Consider the following 17,823-nt stretch of genomic DNA (forward strand, 5'->3'; position numbering starts at 1 on the left):
GGTGGAGTGTAACCCTCACGCTGCCTCTGGCTTCCCTCCCTGTCTCTCCTCCCCACCCCTTTCAGATCTCCATTAAGGGCGTCCCGGTCCTGAAGGAAGAGAACATCCGCAGCGCCATTGAGATCTCTGCCTTCCGCTCCCACCCCTGCTCCCAGAAACCCAACCCCTGCCAGAACGGAGGCATGTGCAACCCCCGGCTAGAGAGCTACGAGTGCGCCTGCCAGAGGGGCTTCTCCGGAGCCCGCTGCGAGAAAGGTGAGGCTGGCGGGAAGCGGGCCTGGGCCAGACGGCACTCCCCACTGGCAATGGCCTCGCCCATTAGCCAGGCTCTGCACAGAGCTGAGGGCAGCCGGCTGGAAACTCTCAGGCCATGGCTGGGGTTTTATTCTTGTTGGTCCATTCATGTTCCTGGGCAAAGTCCTTGGGGTCACGTGGCCTGGCCGTGCTCTGGGATTGCAGGATAGGACTGGGTGAGAGCAGCGTGCCCTGCGGCTGTTAGCGTTTTACATGAGGCGCATCAGTGGAAACGGGGCCCACTGAGTTTACCAAAGGAAGCCCCGTCCTCTGGCTCTCCCTGTGCATGGTGAGTCTGGACTGTGTCAGCCATCCCCACTGTAAGCTCCTTGGGGCAGGGACTGGGTCTTTCGCTGTGGCTTTGTACAGGAGCGGTGCACTCTCCAGCCTTGGCTTGTAAGGGTCTGTAGGTGACGCCCTGCTTGGCTGACTTAGAAGCTCAAGTCCCATTGACACTCCTGAAACTTACCCTTCTGGTACTTTTTAAAATCAGACTTCGGCATTGCCGCGCCAAGTGGAGCCGTGTGAAGATCTGGGGTTCAGTGCTTAGGAAACAGATGGTTGCTCTCTAGTTCTCTCCCCCAGCCTGGTTTTCTCTTTGGTTTTATATAAACCCAACTCCCAAAGCCAGGCCCAGCCAAAGCCCCTATCTTGTTTCACTCGCCTCTGCCTCAAAGCCAAGCCAGGCTGTGGATTTCAAATAACCTGGCTGCTAGGCCGTAACTTGGCCTGACCTCGCTCCGCACGCTGGGCCCCGGTCACTCGAAAGGTGTGGGACCCGTAGCAAACCTTTCCAGGGACTTGCTCAGGGCGTCACGTTCGTAACAAACCCCAGGAGCAGGCGAGTTTGCCAGGTGCCCTGGACCCGTCGGGAGCGCTCTGTGGTTTATTATTGCTCTGTGGAGATGCACCGATAGTGTCGTGATCTCTGCTTCTGCTTCTCCTCTCCCTGCCCCCAGTGATCATCGAGAAGGTGGCAGGCGACTCAGAGGCCATTGCCTTTGATGGCAGGACCTACATGGAGTACCACAATGCCGTGACAAAGAGGTGAGCTGGACTGAGGTTTGGGGAGGTTAAATTGAAGTGGGGGGGTGTTGGTGGGAGCTAAGCCGATAGGGCACAGGAATGTGAATCAAGTGCTCAGACCAGGGTAGGCAGAGCTGGGGTTTCACCCATCACCCTCTCCTGGTCTGGTCTTTTCCTGCCCTTCAGTCCCGTCCCCCAATGCACCCAAATGTGGACATTTTTGCTCATGAGTTAGGCTGGTGGCTTTCCCGCTCAGCCAGGCTGGTAGCTGCTGTCTGGAGGTCTGGTGCATGTGCAGTCCCTAGGCTGGGCGGGATCCACTCTCTGGAGTTCCTGGCCCAGATCAGTCATCCGGTCTGGGTGTGAGTCAGCGCACAATGGCAACGATGTGTTACAACATCCAGAACTGACCTGGGACTGTCCCCTGAAAACCTAGCAGGCTGAGGGGAGCGAGAGGGTCCTGCAGCTTCGAGGACGAGGATGAGTGACATCCCCCAGCCAGTTTGGGCAGCCCTAAGGGTGCAGAATAGCGAGAGTGGAGGCCCTGTTCCTCTCAGGCGCTGCCGTGTAAACGCTCCTGCCGCGAGGGGCCTGCCACCCAGCTCTCCCAGGGCCTGCTCCCCATCTTTCTCTGCTCTCCTATCTCTGTATGTCTTGGTCTCCAGTCACTGTCAGTCTCCTTCTGTGTCTGTCTCCCTTATGGAACAGACCCCCCCCCCCCCGCTCCCCCTTTCCCAGACTTGGCTGTAACACCTGGCAGAATGGGCCCTACCTGCAGAGTTCGTGGTTCAGGGCTTTTCCGATCCAGGGTTTGGGCTCAGCCCATCTCTGCTCTGCACCAATACACCTGGAATGGAGGAGGCCAGGAGGAGATCCCAGGACCTGGCAGTGCTGCTGAGAACTCTTCCTGCCCTGCCCGCTGCTTTTGGCGACCTTACACCAGGCTTCATTGCTTGCCAGCTGTCAGAGACTGTCCTTGGCCGGCGTTCTGCCGGGACCTGTCCTAGCCTGGCCTGCACCCCAGAGGTATAACTGGCTAATGGGTTACGGAGCTGGGGAAACTATAGGCTCCTTACTGTAAATTTCCTATCATCATAACTGGCTGGCTCCCAGTGATTACTCGTGTGGCTTGTGATGTAGCCAAACGTCCATCAGGGACTAGGCTGCAGGGCCCAGGCTCCACTGTGCGGGTGACCGGGAACCAAATCCAAAGCCAGGTTTGCAGACCTGAAATTCAGCGATTCCAAAGCCAGAAGGGACCGTTGTGATTGTCTAGACTGCCCTCCTGCAGAGCCCAGGCCGGAGAACTGCCCCATGCTCATCCCTAGAGCAGAGCTTTTAAATAAAACATCCCGGCTGGATTGAAAAATGGGCAGTGATGGAGAATCCACCACAGCCCTGGGTAAATTGTTCCCGTGGCTAATGACTCTCACCATTACAAATAGATGCTTTATTTCTAGTCTGAATGTGTCTAGCTTCAGCTTCCAGCCATTGGATCGTGTTAGACCCTCCTCTGCTAGACCGAAGACCCCGTTAGTAAATATTTGTTCCCCACGTAGGTACCTGTAGATAGTAATCAAGTCACCCCTTAATCTTGTCTTTGTTAAGCTAATGCTTAACACTGATGCTAGTGCTGTCAATCCACACTGTCCCTGAGCTCTCCTCCCACACAGGAATTTCAATTGGCTGCCGCAGGCTGGGTTTTGGAGAATTTGTTTCCATTTAATATGCTGTGGGCCAAATTCGGATCTCAGTTACACCCCTGCACCGCTAGTCCAGTGAAGCAGCCAGGGTGTAGCTGAGGGCAGCATTTCCCCTGACAGCTACATCCCAAATGTTGGGGTCAATTCTACCCTCCGTTCTGCTTCTGCAGCCCCATTGGAATGGATCATTTGAGTGGGGTTGCGAGGACCTAACTTGAGGGCAGAATTGGGCCCTTTGTTTTCAAGCTGATGGTTTAAACCAACTCCCCTGGGACCCTGTCATCCCTCTCACTGGCTGTTTGTGCAGTGACGGTGCTGCTAGGGGCCATCTGTACCATACGGGTGTCTCTGTTTGGCATCTTCCAACCGCACCTGGGCCAAAGTCATCCCTGGCACACTTCCGTTGGCTTCGGGACTTAATTTGGTCCTGGTGTCTCCTGATTCTGGCTTGTCTGTTTTACTGGCCCGTTGAGGGGGGTTTCTCTCACACTCAGTGGAGCATTGCGGGCAGCTAATAACCATGCGCCGTCAGCCGGGCGGTGCTGCCCACCTGCGGCTGACCCTGTGTGACCCCACCAAGCCCCCAGCAGTGACGGACTTGTCTAATCCACAGCAGGGTAGCTCAGCCTCTGGTTTTATCCAAGGGGCATCTCAGCTAGCTTCCTAGCTGTTCCTCAGCCTCATGGTTCCCGGAGCTCGTCCAGCTAGTTCCCAGCTCTGGGGACCATTCGGCATCTCTGGAGCCAGATAACTAGTTACTCTCTGCCCTTTTCCCCACTCTGCTTCCCCACCTACCCGCACTGCTAACACCCCTGTTGCTTGTTGCTCTTTGTCTGTCTGTCTGTCTCTTCTGAATGTCCTTGTTTCTTTGTTTTCAAGCCAACTGACCAATGAGATCCCAGCGTAAGTAGTTCACACACACCCCTCCTCACTGTCGGCCATCTGCCCTCCACCCCTGCACAGAGATTCCCATCCGCCGCCCTGGGCTTCCCTCCCTGACCCCGAGCCCCGTTCCACGTAGCCAGATAGCGAGCGGTGTTTGAGGGAGGGGACAGCTGCTAGAATCTCTCGTCCAGCACCTGGGAAGACCAGAGCTTTGCAGTGGGCGCCACTTGCGTTTCATTGGCAGGGTTAGGTGCTGAGAGGAGGAGCAAGGGGCTGGTCTCAGAATCCAGGGCTGAGACGCTGGCCCCATTGAAGTGGATGGGAGCTTTTGCCATTGGCTTCAGGGGGGTCAGGCTTTATGCCAGTGGTGTGTGTGCTTAGCTCCATCAGTGCAGATGTGTTCAGGGAATGGGCATGGGGCCTAGGGGAGAAGTGAGTGGGAGACCCTTTGTCAAGCATCTCTTCAGTCAGCAATGAAGGGGTTAAGCAGTGAGCAGAGTGGACCCTCTGGGAGCCTGATTCTGCGCTCACTTGTACCAGTGTGGATCCGGAGTGAGTCCCTGCCGTGTAAAGCTGGAGGGAGGGTGTGCAGTCAGGCCCTGAGATCCTGCCACCCCAGGGAACATGGCCCAGACGCCCACTGTGTAACATGCAGGGAGGGGCTCCTTGGTGCCAAGGTTTGGCTGGGAGGGAGGATTCTTCTCCAAAGTCCTCTTGACAGCTGCTTATTTGCTGGTTGTCTGGGAGCAGGAGTGGGGGGTACCTGATCCCTTGGAAGCAGCAGTGGCTCATCTGTTAGTCTATAAGGTGCCACAGGATTCTTTGCTGCTTCTCTATTCTGTGTGTGTTTGGGGGTGGGGGGGCGCAAGCTGTCTGGTGCATCCCCGTCCCACCTCATTCTCTCCAGGCCAGGAGTTGGAAGGAGGGCTCGGAGGCTGAGAACCTGCATGCATGCATGTCTGCACTGAGGGAGGCAGAAAGCAAAGCGGCCTGACTGACGCTGCATGCTAGAGCAGCCCAGGGCGTCCTCACAGGAGCCTGGCCCCCTCACCAGCTAGATGATGTGAGCCCCGCATCTCATAGCAGCCTTCCAGCTGGCAGCATGCCGAGTCTCTTTGCCATGCAGCCGGGAGCCTGGCTACCCCGCTGTGCCAGTAGGAGCCATGCACACTCGTCGGGTGGTGGAAAGCTGCTACCTCTTTGCCCTGCCCCAACTGAGAAAGGGTCACTGCTTCTCGGCTTGCTTGGGGAGCTGTTCCACAGCGGTGCCAGCCAGTGCCCACTCATCTGGGCAGCCAACCGGCAGTGGAGCTTAACGCTTCGCCAGCTGGGATTTGGCAGTAGACACTAGCTGGCACCGCGCGGGGTTTGCGCTGCAGAGTTGCCCATAAGGCCTGATGGCTAGAAACCAGCTTCTTCTGACTCAGTATGTAAAGGTTGGAGGCGTGCTGGCCATGCGGAGCTGTTGCTAATGACGCAGTTGCCTGGCTGTGTCGTGCTGGGCATGAAATGCCCTTGACTGCAGACATGTGAGCAGCACAGCTGTAGTATGGGATTTCCCCCACGCAGCCCTGCCAAAGTGTCCCAGCCCTGACCCAGAGTTTGCTCCACAGCCATTCAGGCCTTGGCCGCTCATCAGACAGCCAGCAAGGCAGGGGCCGATCTTGCTGATGCAGACACCTGTCTATGACAAACTGTACCAAGAGCCACCACTGAAGACCGGTTGGGTGGGATCTGCTGCCACTCTGGGCTGGATGCAAACTGCTGAGCTAGAGGCAAAAGACTCCTCCTCCTATTGCCCATCCCCTGAGCCATGCAAACCCTCTCTTGCCCTGTGTCAGGCTGTCTGGACTGGACAGTTTGAATCTCTGAGGGGTTTCTTGGTGCAAATACGTACCAGTAACAAAAGCAGCTGTGTAATTAGCAGGACCCTCTCCAGTCCTGCCTTGAAACAGTACCTTGCTGCCTGCCCTCCGCACCCCCCCCGCCCCTTCGCAGGCAGCCTTTAGAGTATCCACAGCAAAGCTCTAGTGAAAGTGGAGGCTGAACATGCCGTGGGCTGCACGTTCCTGCGTGGGTCAGACATGCAGGGATCGCGCCACGTCCTGAGAATTCACCCCCGTGGGTGTCAAGCAATCCTGGCAGCCCTAAAGGACATTTGAGTCCCTGCTTCAGTTCTCTCTAAAGACCGTTCCCCAGGCTTTGTGCTCAGGGTGAGAAGCTGCCCTGTGCCAGGCAGGGCCGTGCACCACACCCAGGGCCTTCCGCGAGCCAGGCGGGTGGTTTCCTTTTTTCTCCTCTGGCGCTTATGGCATGCCTCCCCTTTCTTCCTGCTTCTAAGTCCCGAAGCACTGGACTATGCCCTGGATCACAGGTGAGTCTCCGCCAGCCTTCTGCTCTTGTGTCTCGTGCGCTCTGGTGTTGCTGCCCTGTTGGCCTCTCTGTCTGTCGTGCGTGTCTGAACGTTTGGCTTTTTATTGATAAGGGACGATGGTTCGCAGCCTGCGAGAGCCTGAAATAAAGGGAGGCCGGGGCGGTGGGGGGGCCCATACAGCGCAGGATGAGGACTCAGGAGATGGGGCTACAGCGCTGTGGCCTGGAGCAAGTCATGGATCTGCCTTTCCACAGTAACTCACCCCCCAAGCAAACGTGTGATAGAGCGAATGCCCACAGCTTAGTGGGGAGGCTGGGTCGTATTGCTGGTGATGCGGGCTTCACCCAGAGCTGCCATCTGGCTCTTTGGCTGCAGCGTCCCTTGGGAATAAAATGCTCTCCCTGCCGCTCTCTGTTTTGTCTGGTGTTCTGTGTGCACACAGGTCTGGGAGAACAGAGGGGGAAACCCAGCATTTATAGTCACTTGTAACCGCAGCGGCAACGTGGCCAGTCACGCAGTGCTGTAGCCAGTGGCAGGAACGGGGCCGGGGTATTGTATCCCACCCCAGGGGTGACCGAGTGGAGATGTGGATTCTGGTGGGGGATTGGCTGGCCCCAGTAATGCACAGGTTTTTGGAGGAGAATGTCTCTGTTGCCCCAGGTGCAACGTGCAGCCTTCCCTCCAGCTCCCATCATGCCTCTCTTCCCCGGAGCCCCGGGGGGTGGGTGTCAGTTCAAGTCACTGAGGGCGGGGGGGGTCTGTGCCTGAGATCCATCACGTACTGCAGATAGATGTATAACCCCCACACACACACACACGCTCCCCGTGCCTCGTTCCAGAGGCTAGCCGGGGTAAACCAGCCAGGGTGGTGACCTGTCTGGAGGCAGAGAAGCATGCTGCTCTGGTGGGCTGGCCACCTGCCTCAGTAGCCCCCTTCCTGACTCAGGCCTGTCTTCCCTCTCCCCGCCCGGCCCCTTGGTGCAGCGAGAAGGCCTTGCAGGAGAACCACTTTGAACTGAGCATCAGGACGGAAGCCACCCAGGGTCTGATCCTGTGGAGCGGGAAGGGGCTGGAGCGGTCAGACTACATCGCCCTGGCCGTAGTGGATGGCTACGTGCAGATGACCTACGACCTTGGCTCCAAGCCAGTTGTCCTGCGTTCCACGGTGCCAGTGAACACGAACCAGTGGATTCAGATCAAAGCGTACAGGTGAGACGGTTCGGGGGGGCAGGGGGTGTAAGGGCTGGTGTGGTTGCAGACAGTGTGCTCACGGCTGGGCATGAGCTGGGCTGGGTCACATCTAGGGCACCTGAGTCATGACCCTGGAGCCGGGCCCTGCGGTCTCCGTGGGTCACTGAGCCCTATAGATAATAATAGAGGAGCGGTATTCGGCCAATGCGGCGTTGGAGGGCTGCGTGCCTTGACTTGCCTGCCCTAGATTCTAGGAAATGCCAGAGGGACAGGCTCAAGGAAGTACTCCCGGCCGTGCCTTTTATTTTAGCCGGCTAAGGGCTTGGAATTCTGTTCGTGTTGGGCCTCCCGTGGTTTTTATTTATATTGGTGATGAGGGGAGTGGTGAGCTGCTCGCATGGCTGGAATGCCAGTGGTTTCGGCTGATGAGTCTGGAGGGAGTATTAGGAAGCAGGGGCTGTTGGAGAGCTCTGCATGGGACCTCAGCTTGCAGCAGGACCCCCCCCCCCCCCATAAAGGCAGGCTGGAGGGGAGAGCTCACCTTGCATGTCATACCAGCCTCTCCCAGGAGGAGTTGCTGCAGGGGACAGTGCAGGAGTGCTGGCTGCAGATTGCAATGCCAGTCCTGGCGGGAGAAATCGAGGCACGCAGTGGTCCAAAGACGGCACAGAGAGCAGGGGGCTGATGCACAGTGGTGGAGCCATCTGCAGCATCCCTAGCCAGGCTAAGGCAGAGCACTGCTCCAGGCCCCTTTACCAAGTGTCCTCCTCTCTTTTCTGGGCATAGAGTACACAGAGACGGCTCCTTGCAGGTTGGCAACGAAGCCCCCATAACTGGGTCTTCCCCTCTCGGAGCCACTCAGCTAGACACCGACGGAGCCCTTTGGCTGGGTAAGTTGAACACGGGAAGGAATAATGAAATTCCCTTCTGGACCCCAGAGCAGAGAGTCTCAAAGCCCCCAAAAAGGGTTAGACACGCAGTTCCCATTAACCCCAATGGGAACTGAGTCCTAAATCCCCTAGTTGTCTGAAAATATCAGCTCTGGCGTAAATCAGTGGGATGGGCCACAGCGCTGGAGAAGGTGATGGCTGCTTTGTGCCATATGTACCGCTGTACAGTTAAAGGGATAGCACATTTTCCTCTGTCAATCTCAAAGGCCTGGACACAAGCATTAACCTCCGTCAACAGCTGGTCTAACCAAGTACAGAAATTGTACAGGCGGCACTGTGGGTTCGCCTGGTGGGTGCCTACCCCATAAAATCAAGCATCTGTTCCCACCTATGCCACACTCCTCCTGAGGAATCTTTGGCAGGCCCCTGGTAAAGGAACATTCTCCATACAGCAAGGCAGCAGGAGGAGTTCGTTTCCCCACCTGTGCCAGAGATGTCCATGTAGTCATGTCCAGTTGGGAAGTCGATGATGGAAATACTCTCTGGCCCTGTGCTTTTTCCTCCAGCAGCTTCGCTGACAGAGAAATGTGTCCCGATTTCAAATAATGGCTTCTTTCTTAAAAACATTTCACCGCTGCTGCCATTGAAAACCGTCTCTTGCACGCGCCAGTATCACAACGCCCTCCCTGCCGTTCCAGTTTGGGGGGGGCGGGATGTCATTACCCTGGGTAGAAAGAGGGAGACACCGAACTGGGCACTGCCCAGCGGAGTCATTGTAAAGTCTGCGCAGCTCCGATTCAGCGAGGTTTTTCAGCACATGGATAACTTCAAGCAGGTGAGCGGTCCCATTGGTGTCCAGGGTGACTCGTGTGCTTAAAGTTCTGCCCACGCTTAGTTACCTTGCGGAATCGGGGCCTGAATTCGTAATCAGTTTCATCAAGCTCCTCAGACAGCAGCCTCGGTGGCTGGGACGCTCAGGAGTGTAAAGATACGACAGTTACGCACACGCACTCTCTCTCAGGGTACGTCTACACGGCCAAAAAACCCCACGGCAGTGCGTCTTAGAGCCCAGGTGGGGCTAAAAACAGCAGTGTGGACATTTGGGTTGGAGCCTGGGCTCCGAGGCCCTGCTCCATCATCGGATTTCGAGCCTGGGCTCCAGCCGGGACATCTACACTACTGGTTTAGCCCCACGACACAAGCCTGAATCTGCTGATCTGGGCTCTGGGGCTCACTGCTGGGGGTCGTCTTTCTCTCTCTCTGTCTCATGCCAGTAACGCAAACAAATCAGCCTTATAAAGTGACACTGGTGACAAACCTGCCTATGGAGAGGCTCGTCCCCTCCCCATTATAAAAGACGGAGACCGAAGGCAGTGAGGTCTGGAGGAATTAGCGCTGGGTTGGGAGTCAGGAGGGCTTGAGTTCTAACGTCCATTCTGCCCCTCGCTCATTGTGGCGCCTTGGGCGAGTCCCTTCACCTCTCCATCTCCGTTCTCCAGCGATAAAGTGGGAATCCTGCCTCCCGGCGGTGTCACGAGGTTTGATTCGCCGCTGTCCACACAGTGCTGTGAACATAGAGGGTGGTCTCAAAATCGTGCTGTTCTGGGGCTGGAATCCTGGTTCCCAACTCTGCTGACACAAGAGCCCCGTTAGGTATAGACGCACTGGCCCAGGGTGCCCGGCCTGTTAAAGGACAGAAGGCTCCATACTCGCTTTCCTCCCCAGGTGGGGAAATGGGTCATGTGACTCAAACAGGCCTCTGGGATAAGTAAGGAAAAAGCTTGGGCAACAAGAGAGGAGGAGAGGCCTGGGGGCTGCGGGCGGCAAAAGGCTCCTGCAGGAGCCCGTATGATACCAGGGGAGAGAAGGCTCCAGCTAGATGGGGCTGGGAGCGGCTTGCCAACACTGGGAAAGGCGTGACGGGCTGCTGAAGAGCACGGGCAGGTCAATATCTGGCCGTTGAGGGCTCCGTTTTGAACGGCCCACCATAATAAAGCAGAGTATTACTGGCCAAAAGAATAAGCTTGTGGGGAGTTGATTGAGGAGCCCAGAAGAAAGAGAGACTGAGGCAGCGATGCTGCAGGGCCACCCCATGCCAGGAGGGGAGGGAGGGGTGCTCTGGAGGCAGCGACCCTGCTACAAATATCCGTGTGTCCTTCTCAAGATGCAGCCTGTCAACAGAAGAGAACCTACAGGTATATACACCTGTGGGGCCAGATTCTCTGCCGGTGTCAAATCCGGTGGAGTTGTGACAGCAGAGAATTTGGCTCGTTGTTTCTGATCCTGCCCCCACTGAAACCCGTGGCAAAAATGCCCATTGACGTGGGTGAGAGCAGGACTTGACCTCAGAACTGTTTGTTCATATCTGTGGGGGCAGGACAGGGTCAAAAATGACCCACAACAAATACTATTAACCCTGCTTAATTACATCCGATGGTCTTCAGATACAGCCATACAAGCGCTCTCAGCTTGAAGAGGCAGCAGTGAGTCATTTTTCTCCAATCGTTGGCGTGCTAGCGTCAGACTCGGGAGACCTGTGTTCAGGTCTCTGTTCTGCCACAGTGTTTGGGCATGTCACTTACCTCTCTGTACCTCGGTTCCCCATCTGTCAATTGATTATAACAGCACTGCCCCACCTCACAGGGGTGTTGGGGGATTGTGGGGTGCTCAGATAGTAAGGGGAGGTCTTCAGATAGATCAAAATGGTCAACAAGCTGTGTTTTTTGATGATCTGTCACAAAGAAGCAACGTGATACATTCTCTCCAGCCTTGGCAGACACATCCGTCATCAGGGGGAAATGGTGCCATTTTCAGCTCTAACCAATTTCCCATGCCAAAGTTATAGGAGGGTTTCCTAATGGACAACGCAGCCTTTAACGATGCGGTGGCTGTATCCCCTCTATAGTTTGTCGACATGGGAGTTAAGAGAAGGGTCATCAACAGAGCTGGTTGGAAAACCAAAATCTTTCTCACAAGAAATTCTAGTTTGAAAAAAAAAAAAAAGTGTTTTCCCACTGAACCTGCCAGTTTTTGTTTTGAATCAACATGAAGCAAAAGATTAATTTTGTTTCCACTTAAAATGCCATTTCACTGCATTTTCACCTGCAAACGAAAAAGAAACAAAACAATATTTGAAGTCTAAGTGCTGATATGAAATGTAAATTTTCATTTAAAAAGTCCCCTCCAGGAAAACTAATTTTTTTCCCGGACTTGACGTTTACTTGCAAACAAAGTCAGTTTTGGCAAAACCAGCCAGGAAAACTTTTTAAGTGAAACATTTCAGCCGGCTCTAGTAATTAACTCTTAAGCTTCATGGCACCAACTACTCCTTGCTGAGGGGTCAGGAAGGAATCCCAGCAGTGCAGCACCGCAAGCAGCGTTGCACAAGTGCCAGGATGGAGAAAGTCACTTTCCTGTGCTGCTGCTCTAGACAGACCGGCCCATCCTCTGTGCCCCTACCTAATCTGTCCATGCCATCTCTTGCAGGGGGAATAGAGAAGCTCAGCGTGGCTCACAAACTGCCCAAGGCCTACAGCACCGGCTTTATTGGCTGCATAAGGGACGTGATAGTCGACCGCCAAGAACTGCATCTGGTGGAGGACGCTTTAAACAACCAGACGATATTACACTGCTCAGCCAAATAAACCCCCCAGGGGCCCTTCCTTCCCCTTCCCCCTCCTGCCTCTTGCTGTAATTATTTTCTATTTTTGTAAACTTATTGCTTTTTATATTTTGGGGGGGATGAGGGAGAAAGGGGGAGGAAACACCTGTTGTTGTTTTTTTGGTTGGTTATTTGTTTGGTTGCAGTGTAGCCACATCAGTTGGACTTTGATCGAGCAGCAGCAACATAGAACAAGCCCTGAACCAAGTCTCCAGGAAGTGACTGAGGAACAAACCCACGTAGCCTCCTTCATTGTAAATGTCATTAATACTTGAAGCCTTTTCCCACCCTCCTCTTATTTTATTTTTATTTTGGGTTGGTTCTTGTTCCCGCCCACGAGGGGGAGAAAAACAAGGATCGCGGCGCCGGCAAGACGGCGGCCTTCGGGGAATCCTTGCTGTGCGATCTCAGGCTGGGTCCACGCGCCGCTTTCTTCGTTCCTGGCCGAGCGGAGAAGAAGCCATTCAGGGGAGGGGGACATCATGTTGCATTTGGGCCAGGGTCTACCACGTCTTTTCCAGGCTTCGTATCCATCCCCTTCTTTCCTCTCTGGCAGTGTGTGAGGATCTCAAGTGGTTTTCTCTGGGCTGCGCTGTCAGGGAACGCTACTTGCTGGGAGACAGACCAAGCTCAGCTTGTGGCAGGTTGGAAAGCACTGCTCTGTGCTTGGCTCATGCCTCCTTGACGACTGACTCGCTGGACTCAAGTTTGTTTTTTGATCAGGTTGGCTGAGGAGGGGCAGCAGCTTCTTTCTGTGTTAATCACTCTCCTCCTCCTGGATGCATGCCGAAGCAGCTGAGAAACCTATTTCCAGGCTTTATTTTTATCCAGACATGTCCAAACTGCCCACTTGGCCTCACTGTGCTTTCCAAGAGTCTTTGCTGTTTACCAAAACCTGCCCTCTCTTGTGCCAGTGAGAACACTGCAAAGTATGTTGGATGTCCGGGGCTTGATCCGGCGAGGTTCACCCACCCCCAGTCTGTTAAGGTCAACAAGATTTGAAGGCACAGGCTGAGGGCCCTTTTCCTCTGTAGCCCATGTGAAGCACACTTCCCTTGTCCAGCCTGTCCTCTATTTACAGAGATGATGGGTTCGGACCAGCTGTCCTAAGGATTTCTGCTTACACGCCTTGAAAGCGAATGGGTGTTTGGCCATTGACTTCACGTTTGTACAACAGCCAGCACAACAGGGGACCCGATCCTGGCCAATGCCCATAGACACGACCATGATTCAAACCATAACTTCAATGGGGAACAAGATTGGGCCCTTACTACACAGGCAAGAGACAGGGGTGTCGGTTTTTGTTTGGTTTTCTTTAAGCTATTTTTATTTTCCACGATGCAAATCATTCCTTGTAAAAATTTGCTATGATGCAAATACTGTAACGCCAGCTCCGAACCCAGTGTGCGTGTGTGTGTGTCTATTTACATGTATGCATTAGTATGCAAACACCGATTCTCTTGTTAAGAGAAAAAAGCCCACAAGGCTGTTTAAGAAAAAAGGACCAAGATGCTGAAAAGGACTGACCTGCTTAGGGTGACCAGCTGTCCCGATATTATCTGGACCATGCTGACATAAGGGGCTTTGTCTTAGATACACAACTATTCCCCACTCCCCTTGGAAAAAAAAGTGTCCCGGTTTTCACACTTGCTGTCTGATTCCCCTAGACCCGCTGTGTTCAGTTTCATTGGCTGTGGGAAGGACTCACCGATGCTGTCTAACCCAGTATGTCTCCTTCCCCCCCGAGCTAGGCGGGTTTTGCTTTACTGTGTGTAAAGCACATTTTATGGAGCAGCCGAACAGGGGGCATTAATTTACAAGATCCTGCCTCTTATAAAGTGATATACGGTTGTAGCAAAAGCTGCCACCATTTTTCAGTTTTCTGGCCTGCCTGCTGGTGCTCCCTCCCCCACAAGAAAATAACATTTCTCCGGGCTGAACTCTGAGCCAGGAAACACAATTGCTTTTCGTGGGGTGAGATCTGAAGGCAGGGGAAGCGAAGGGGACCGACATACCTTTTAAAATCACTTTTTCCCCCCCTTCTAAAGGAAGAGCGCTATTTCTAAAGTCAGACCAACTCACGCCTGGGCTCGAAAGTGTCCCAGGCCTCAAAAGATGCCCTGTCTTGGACTTGTGATTCCCTTTCTTTTGGGGTGGGGAAGAGGTGGGGGGTTGTTTGATATTCCTTGCCTGCTGTGTTTCTTCTTTTCCCTGCCTAGCTTTATTTACCCCGTCCCGCTTAAAGAAACAAAAACCTCCATCCCACCTGAACAGCCCTTGTTTTATGTCCCAGCAGGCAAGACATAGATGTATTTTTCCCAGTGGAAATCTACACCTACGTTGTTGCTGCCCCTATAAAAATCCAAAGTGGTTAGTGACTCAGTGGAGGTCATGGCCTTCTGAGAGCTACAATGGAGATTCCAGTATTTTCTTGTGTGTGGCAATACCACATTTTAAGTGGCGACTGTAAATATATTGTGGGTCCCGATGGAGAGTAATGTGATTGTGTTGTAAAGCAAACTGACTACTGGACTTGAAGCACATGGTGTCGGTCGCTAGAGGCTAACTCGGACGGGGTGGCGGCAAGGTGGGAATGTAAAACTCTCCTTCCGTATTTTGGAAACCTAGGTTCTAGCAGGACAGTGCAACCTCCTGAGCTGCAAGTATTCGAACCCTGGGGAGAGGGAGACGGGTGTGCAGAGAGGAAGCTGCTAATTTCCCAGAATGCCACTAAAATGAAGCCAAGGTCACGGCAAAACAAAACACTGTCTGCTTTTGCTGGGGCTCGGAAATGCCTTAAAACATAATGTTGTGTCCTTGTTGTCAAGTATCTTGACCCAACATCGGATTCAGCAGCGCTCCCTAGGGGCCGTGCACTTAACTTGGGCTTTATTTTCAACAGCATTGATAACTCCTATGTACAAAAAGACATTGAGTTTTGATTTTTATTTTTATTTTACTTTTGGTTGGCTATTTTTTTTACAGTTTGTCTGTCCACGTGGCTTCATTTTTAGGGTAAATTAATGACCATTGTGAACTGCTGTATGAATTCTGAAGGGCAAGGCACAGTAGAGGAGCAGCATGATATAACCATTACTAACTTGTGTCTTTCGTCAATCACCATGAAATAAAGTTTGAAAACTATTAAATATGTCGAAAAGGGGCCGTTGCTTTGTCTCTCTGTGGCTCACGTCTGCCTTCCACCTACGCTGACTTCACCAGCTGAGGACTTGGTCTAGCGAGCGTCAGTCTCAGGTCATTGATACAAGACCCTTCTGGGACGGTCATTTTGCAAACCGAGATGGTAGCCTTGCCTCATATATTACGTACCACATACACCAAAAGCCAGAGTCTTATCTCCAGTGAACTTTGCCCATTGTTCCCTGTCTCAAAAGGTGTGCTGCTCCCCTAGTCTTTGGTGCTTCTTACTTCTCTAGCCCAGAACGATGGGCTGGTCGACACTGAAAATGTACCTTGGCATAGCTATTTCTCAGGGGTGTGAAAAATCCCCCCCCCGAGAGCCATAGCTAAGCCGACCTAACCCCCGGCATAGATAGCGCTAGGTCGCCGAAGAATTCTTCCGCAGGCCTCATGAATTAACTCTAGCCATGGGAGAACCCCTCCCCTCGCTGTAGTGAGTGTCTACCCTGAAGAGGTAAGTGCTAAGTGAAATGCACAGTTTAGAGACCTGTAAATATCCACCAGGATTAGCCTGAGCTTGTCCAAAGCTATACCGAGGTCAGGGGCAGTGTTAGATTGAAAGCTCTTTGAGGCAGGGGATCCCTGTTCTGTGTTCGTACAGCCCCTAGCACAATGGAGTCGTGGTCCATGACTGGGGCTCCTAGGTGCTACTGCATGACAGTAATAACGGGAGTCATTCCCTTTACTTCCAGAGCTTGTGTTTTAACAGTTACATCGTGGTAGCTCCTGGAAGGTTCAGCCAAGGCTGAGATCTGCTGGGCAGATGTATTGTGTGATCAACGCGTTTCAATCTTCTACTTGTGTTTCCCTCTTTATTTTTTAAGAAAAATGGAGAGAAACTAATGAAAAACGTAAGATTGTGACACAAACTGATTAAAAACCCAGGAATTTTAACAGCTAAGAATTCAGCCTTTGCCCATTAGTATCCTGTTGGTTTGGGTTTTATATCTAGCTATAATCTGGTGTGGCTGGTTACGTATTCACTTGACATGGCTCCATTTTTACAAGTATCCTTGCGAACATCTTTCTACCTAAAGGCAAAGCCTTGGAACAATAAATCTGGCAGTTTAAAAACTGCAAGCTGGGGCTAGAGTCTAACACTGAATAGTGGAGGGTAGGAAAGGCCTTTTAAGACAAAATTTACAGACGCTTTAGGAATTCAATATTAAACCCCTGACTTTCCCAGTGCTCTGCCTAGAACCAGACCTGCCTTTTCTATTCTATGCATTGCCTTTACTGGCATTTTTAAAGCAAGAAATTGCATGTGTCTTGATCTGCAGGGGTGGGACTAAGCTGTGTACTGTCTTTGAGTTGGCAAACACATAACCTGAAACAGCAGCTAGGAGAGGTGTGAAGTGCCCCATTCATCTCAGAGCTGTGTTAACTCTGAGCTTCAATGATATCATTTAAAATTCCAGCATTGTTCATCTATTTCACTGCTGATCATGTGAGTAGAAATTTCTTGTTGTTTGGGGGGTCTGTGGGTGGAATTGAGCTAAAATAGCACTCACCCTCCTACGTATACATAGCTGCCAATTAATGAATTGATCATAGTGATTGAAGGACACTGAATTCTAGAGATGTAGGGCTGGAAGGCACCTCACGACGTCACCAGGTCCAGCCCCCTGCACTGAGGCAGGACCAAATAGACCTAGCCCGTCCCTGCCGGTTGTTTGTCCAACCTGTTCTTAAAAACTTCCAGCAATGGGGCTGGAATAATATATTATTTAGCCTTGATCCTGCTCCGTCCCGCTAGGGCCAGGAGACCACTGCAGCCTGCATCTTCATTTGTATACAGATACAGTCCAGAAGCAAACCCATCTCTCGGCCACCATTCCACTCTGAGCCAAAGTGCTCAACCTCCCGCATCCAAACTCTCTCCAGGCTCTCAGAGTCCTGTTAACACCTTCCAAATTCACCCTCCCTCTGAGAGTCACCCTCTATCCGACCCATCCCCCACGTAGAGGCCAAATGCTTCAAAGCACCTTCACTTCCCTTAACCTGCAGCCCTGCCCCTCGATGCATTTTTTCCTACTTCAGCCCCATCAATATTCTTTTCTCCCCTCACCACACCCCTTTATGGGCTGCCCCAAAGCACTTTGGTTTCTCTTACCTACTCCAGTCTGGGGCTCTCCTCTCTTAGACGCACTAATAACATTTTTTGTGTTCCATGAAGTTGGTTCACCCCAATTTGTATGCCACATCAGTGTCACCTCACTGGTCCAAAATACAGCTTGTCACGAGGTGGCTGACCCCTTTAAGGGGAGATGAGCCAGTCTAAAGTGGCCACCTTAAGGTACAAAAACTGGGACAGCTGGGCTGAGCCTGAGCCCATCAGACTGGCAGTGTGGACTGAACACCCTGACAGACTTCCCATGACAGCTACTTTGAAAAAGGGACGTGGCTGGGAAAACCTGGACAGGTGCCAATCTTAGCCCAGCCCCAGCTATGCTCCACTAGCTTGTGTCCCTGGGCGGGGCCGATGAAGGAGATCACGGGATGAATAGAGTCAGGTGACCACCTGGTGAACACCTGGGCCTTATAGAAAGGGCTGAAGGAACTTAGGAGAAGGAACTACAGGAACCAGGTTAGGTTCCT

The 17,823-nt window shown here is 52.9% G+C and overlaps 1 protein-coding gene across 6 annotated transcripts in view; it reads left to right on the forward strand.

The window, feature by feature from the left end:
* The window catches only part of AGRN (agrin), a 244,154-nt gene extending 228,977 nt beyond the window's left edge, over positions 1-15,177 (forward strand). For all 6 annotated transcript variants that reach the window (XM_039509023.1, XM_039509025.1, XM_039509026.1 and 3 more), the window contains 5 exons: positions 66-255; positions 1,254-1,341; positions 7,267-7,491; positions 8,260-8,363; positions 11,850-15,177. In XM_039509023.1, the coding sequence (XP_039364957.1) occupies positions 66-255; positions 1,254-1,341; positions 7,267-7,491; positions 8,260-8,363; positions 11,850-12,007 (765 nt within the window). In that variant the 3' untranslated portion in view covers positions 12,008-15,177. The remainder of the gene's footprint in view (positions 1-65; positions 256-1,253; positions 1,342-7,266; positions 7,492-8,259; positions 8,364-11,849) is intronic.
* The last annotated feature ends 2,646 nt before the right edge of the window (positions 15,178-17,823 follow it).

This window comes from Mauremys reevesii, linkage group 21 (assembly GCF_016161935.1).
Source record: "Mauremys reevesii isolate NIE-2019 linkage group 21, ASM1616193v1, whole genome shotgun sequence".
NCBI classification, from domain to species: domain Eukaryota; kingdom Metazoa; phylum Chordata; order Testudines; family Geoemydidae; genus Mauremys; species Mauremys reevesii.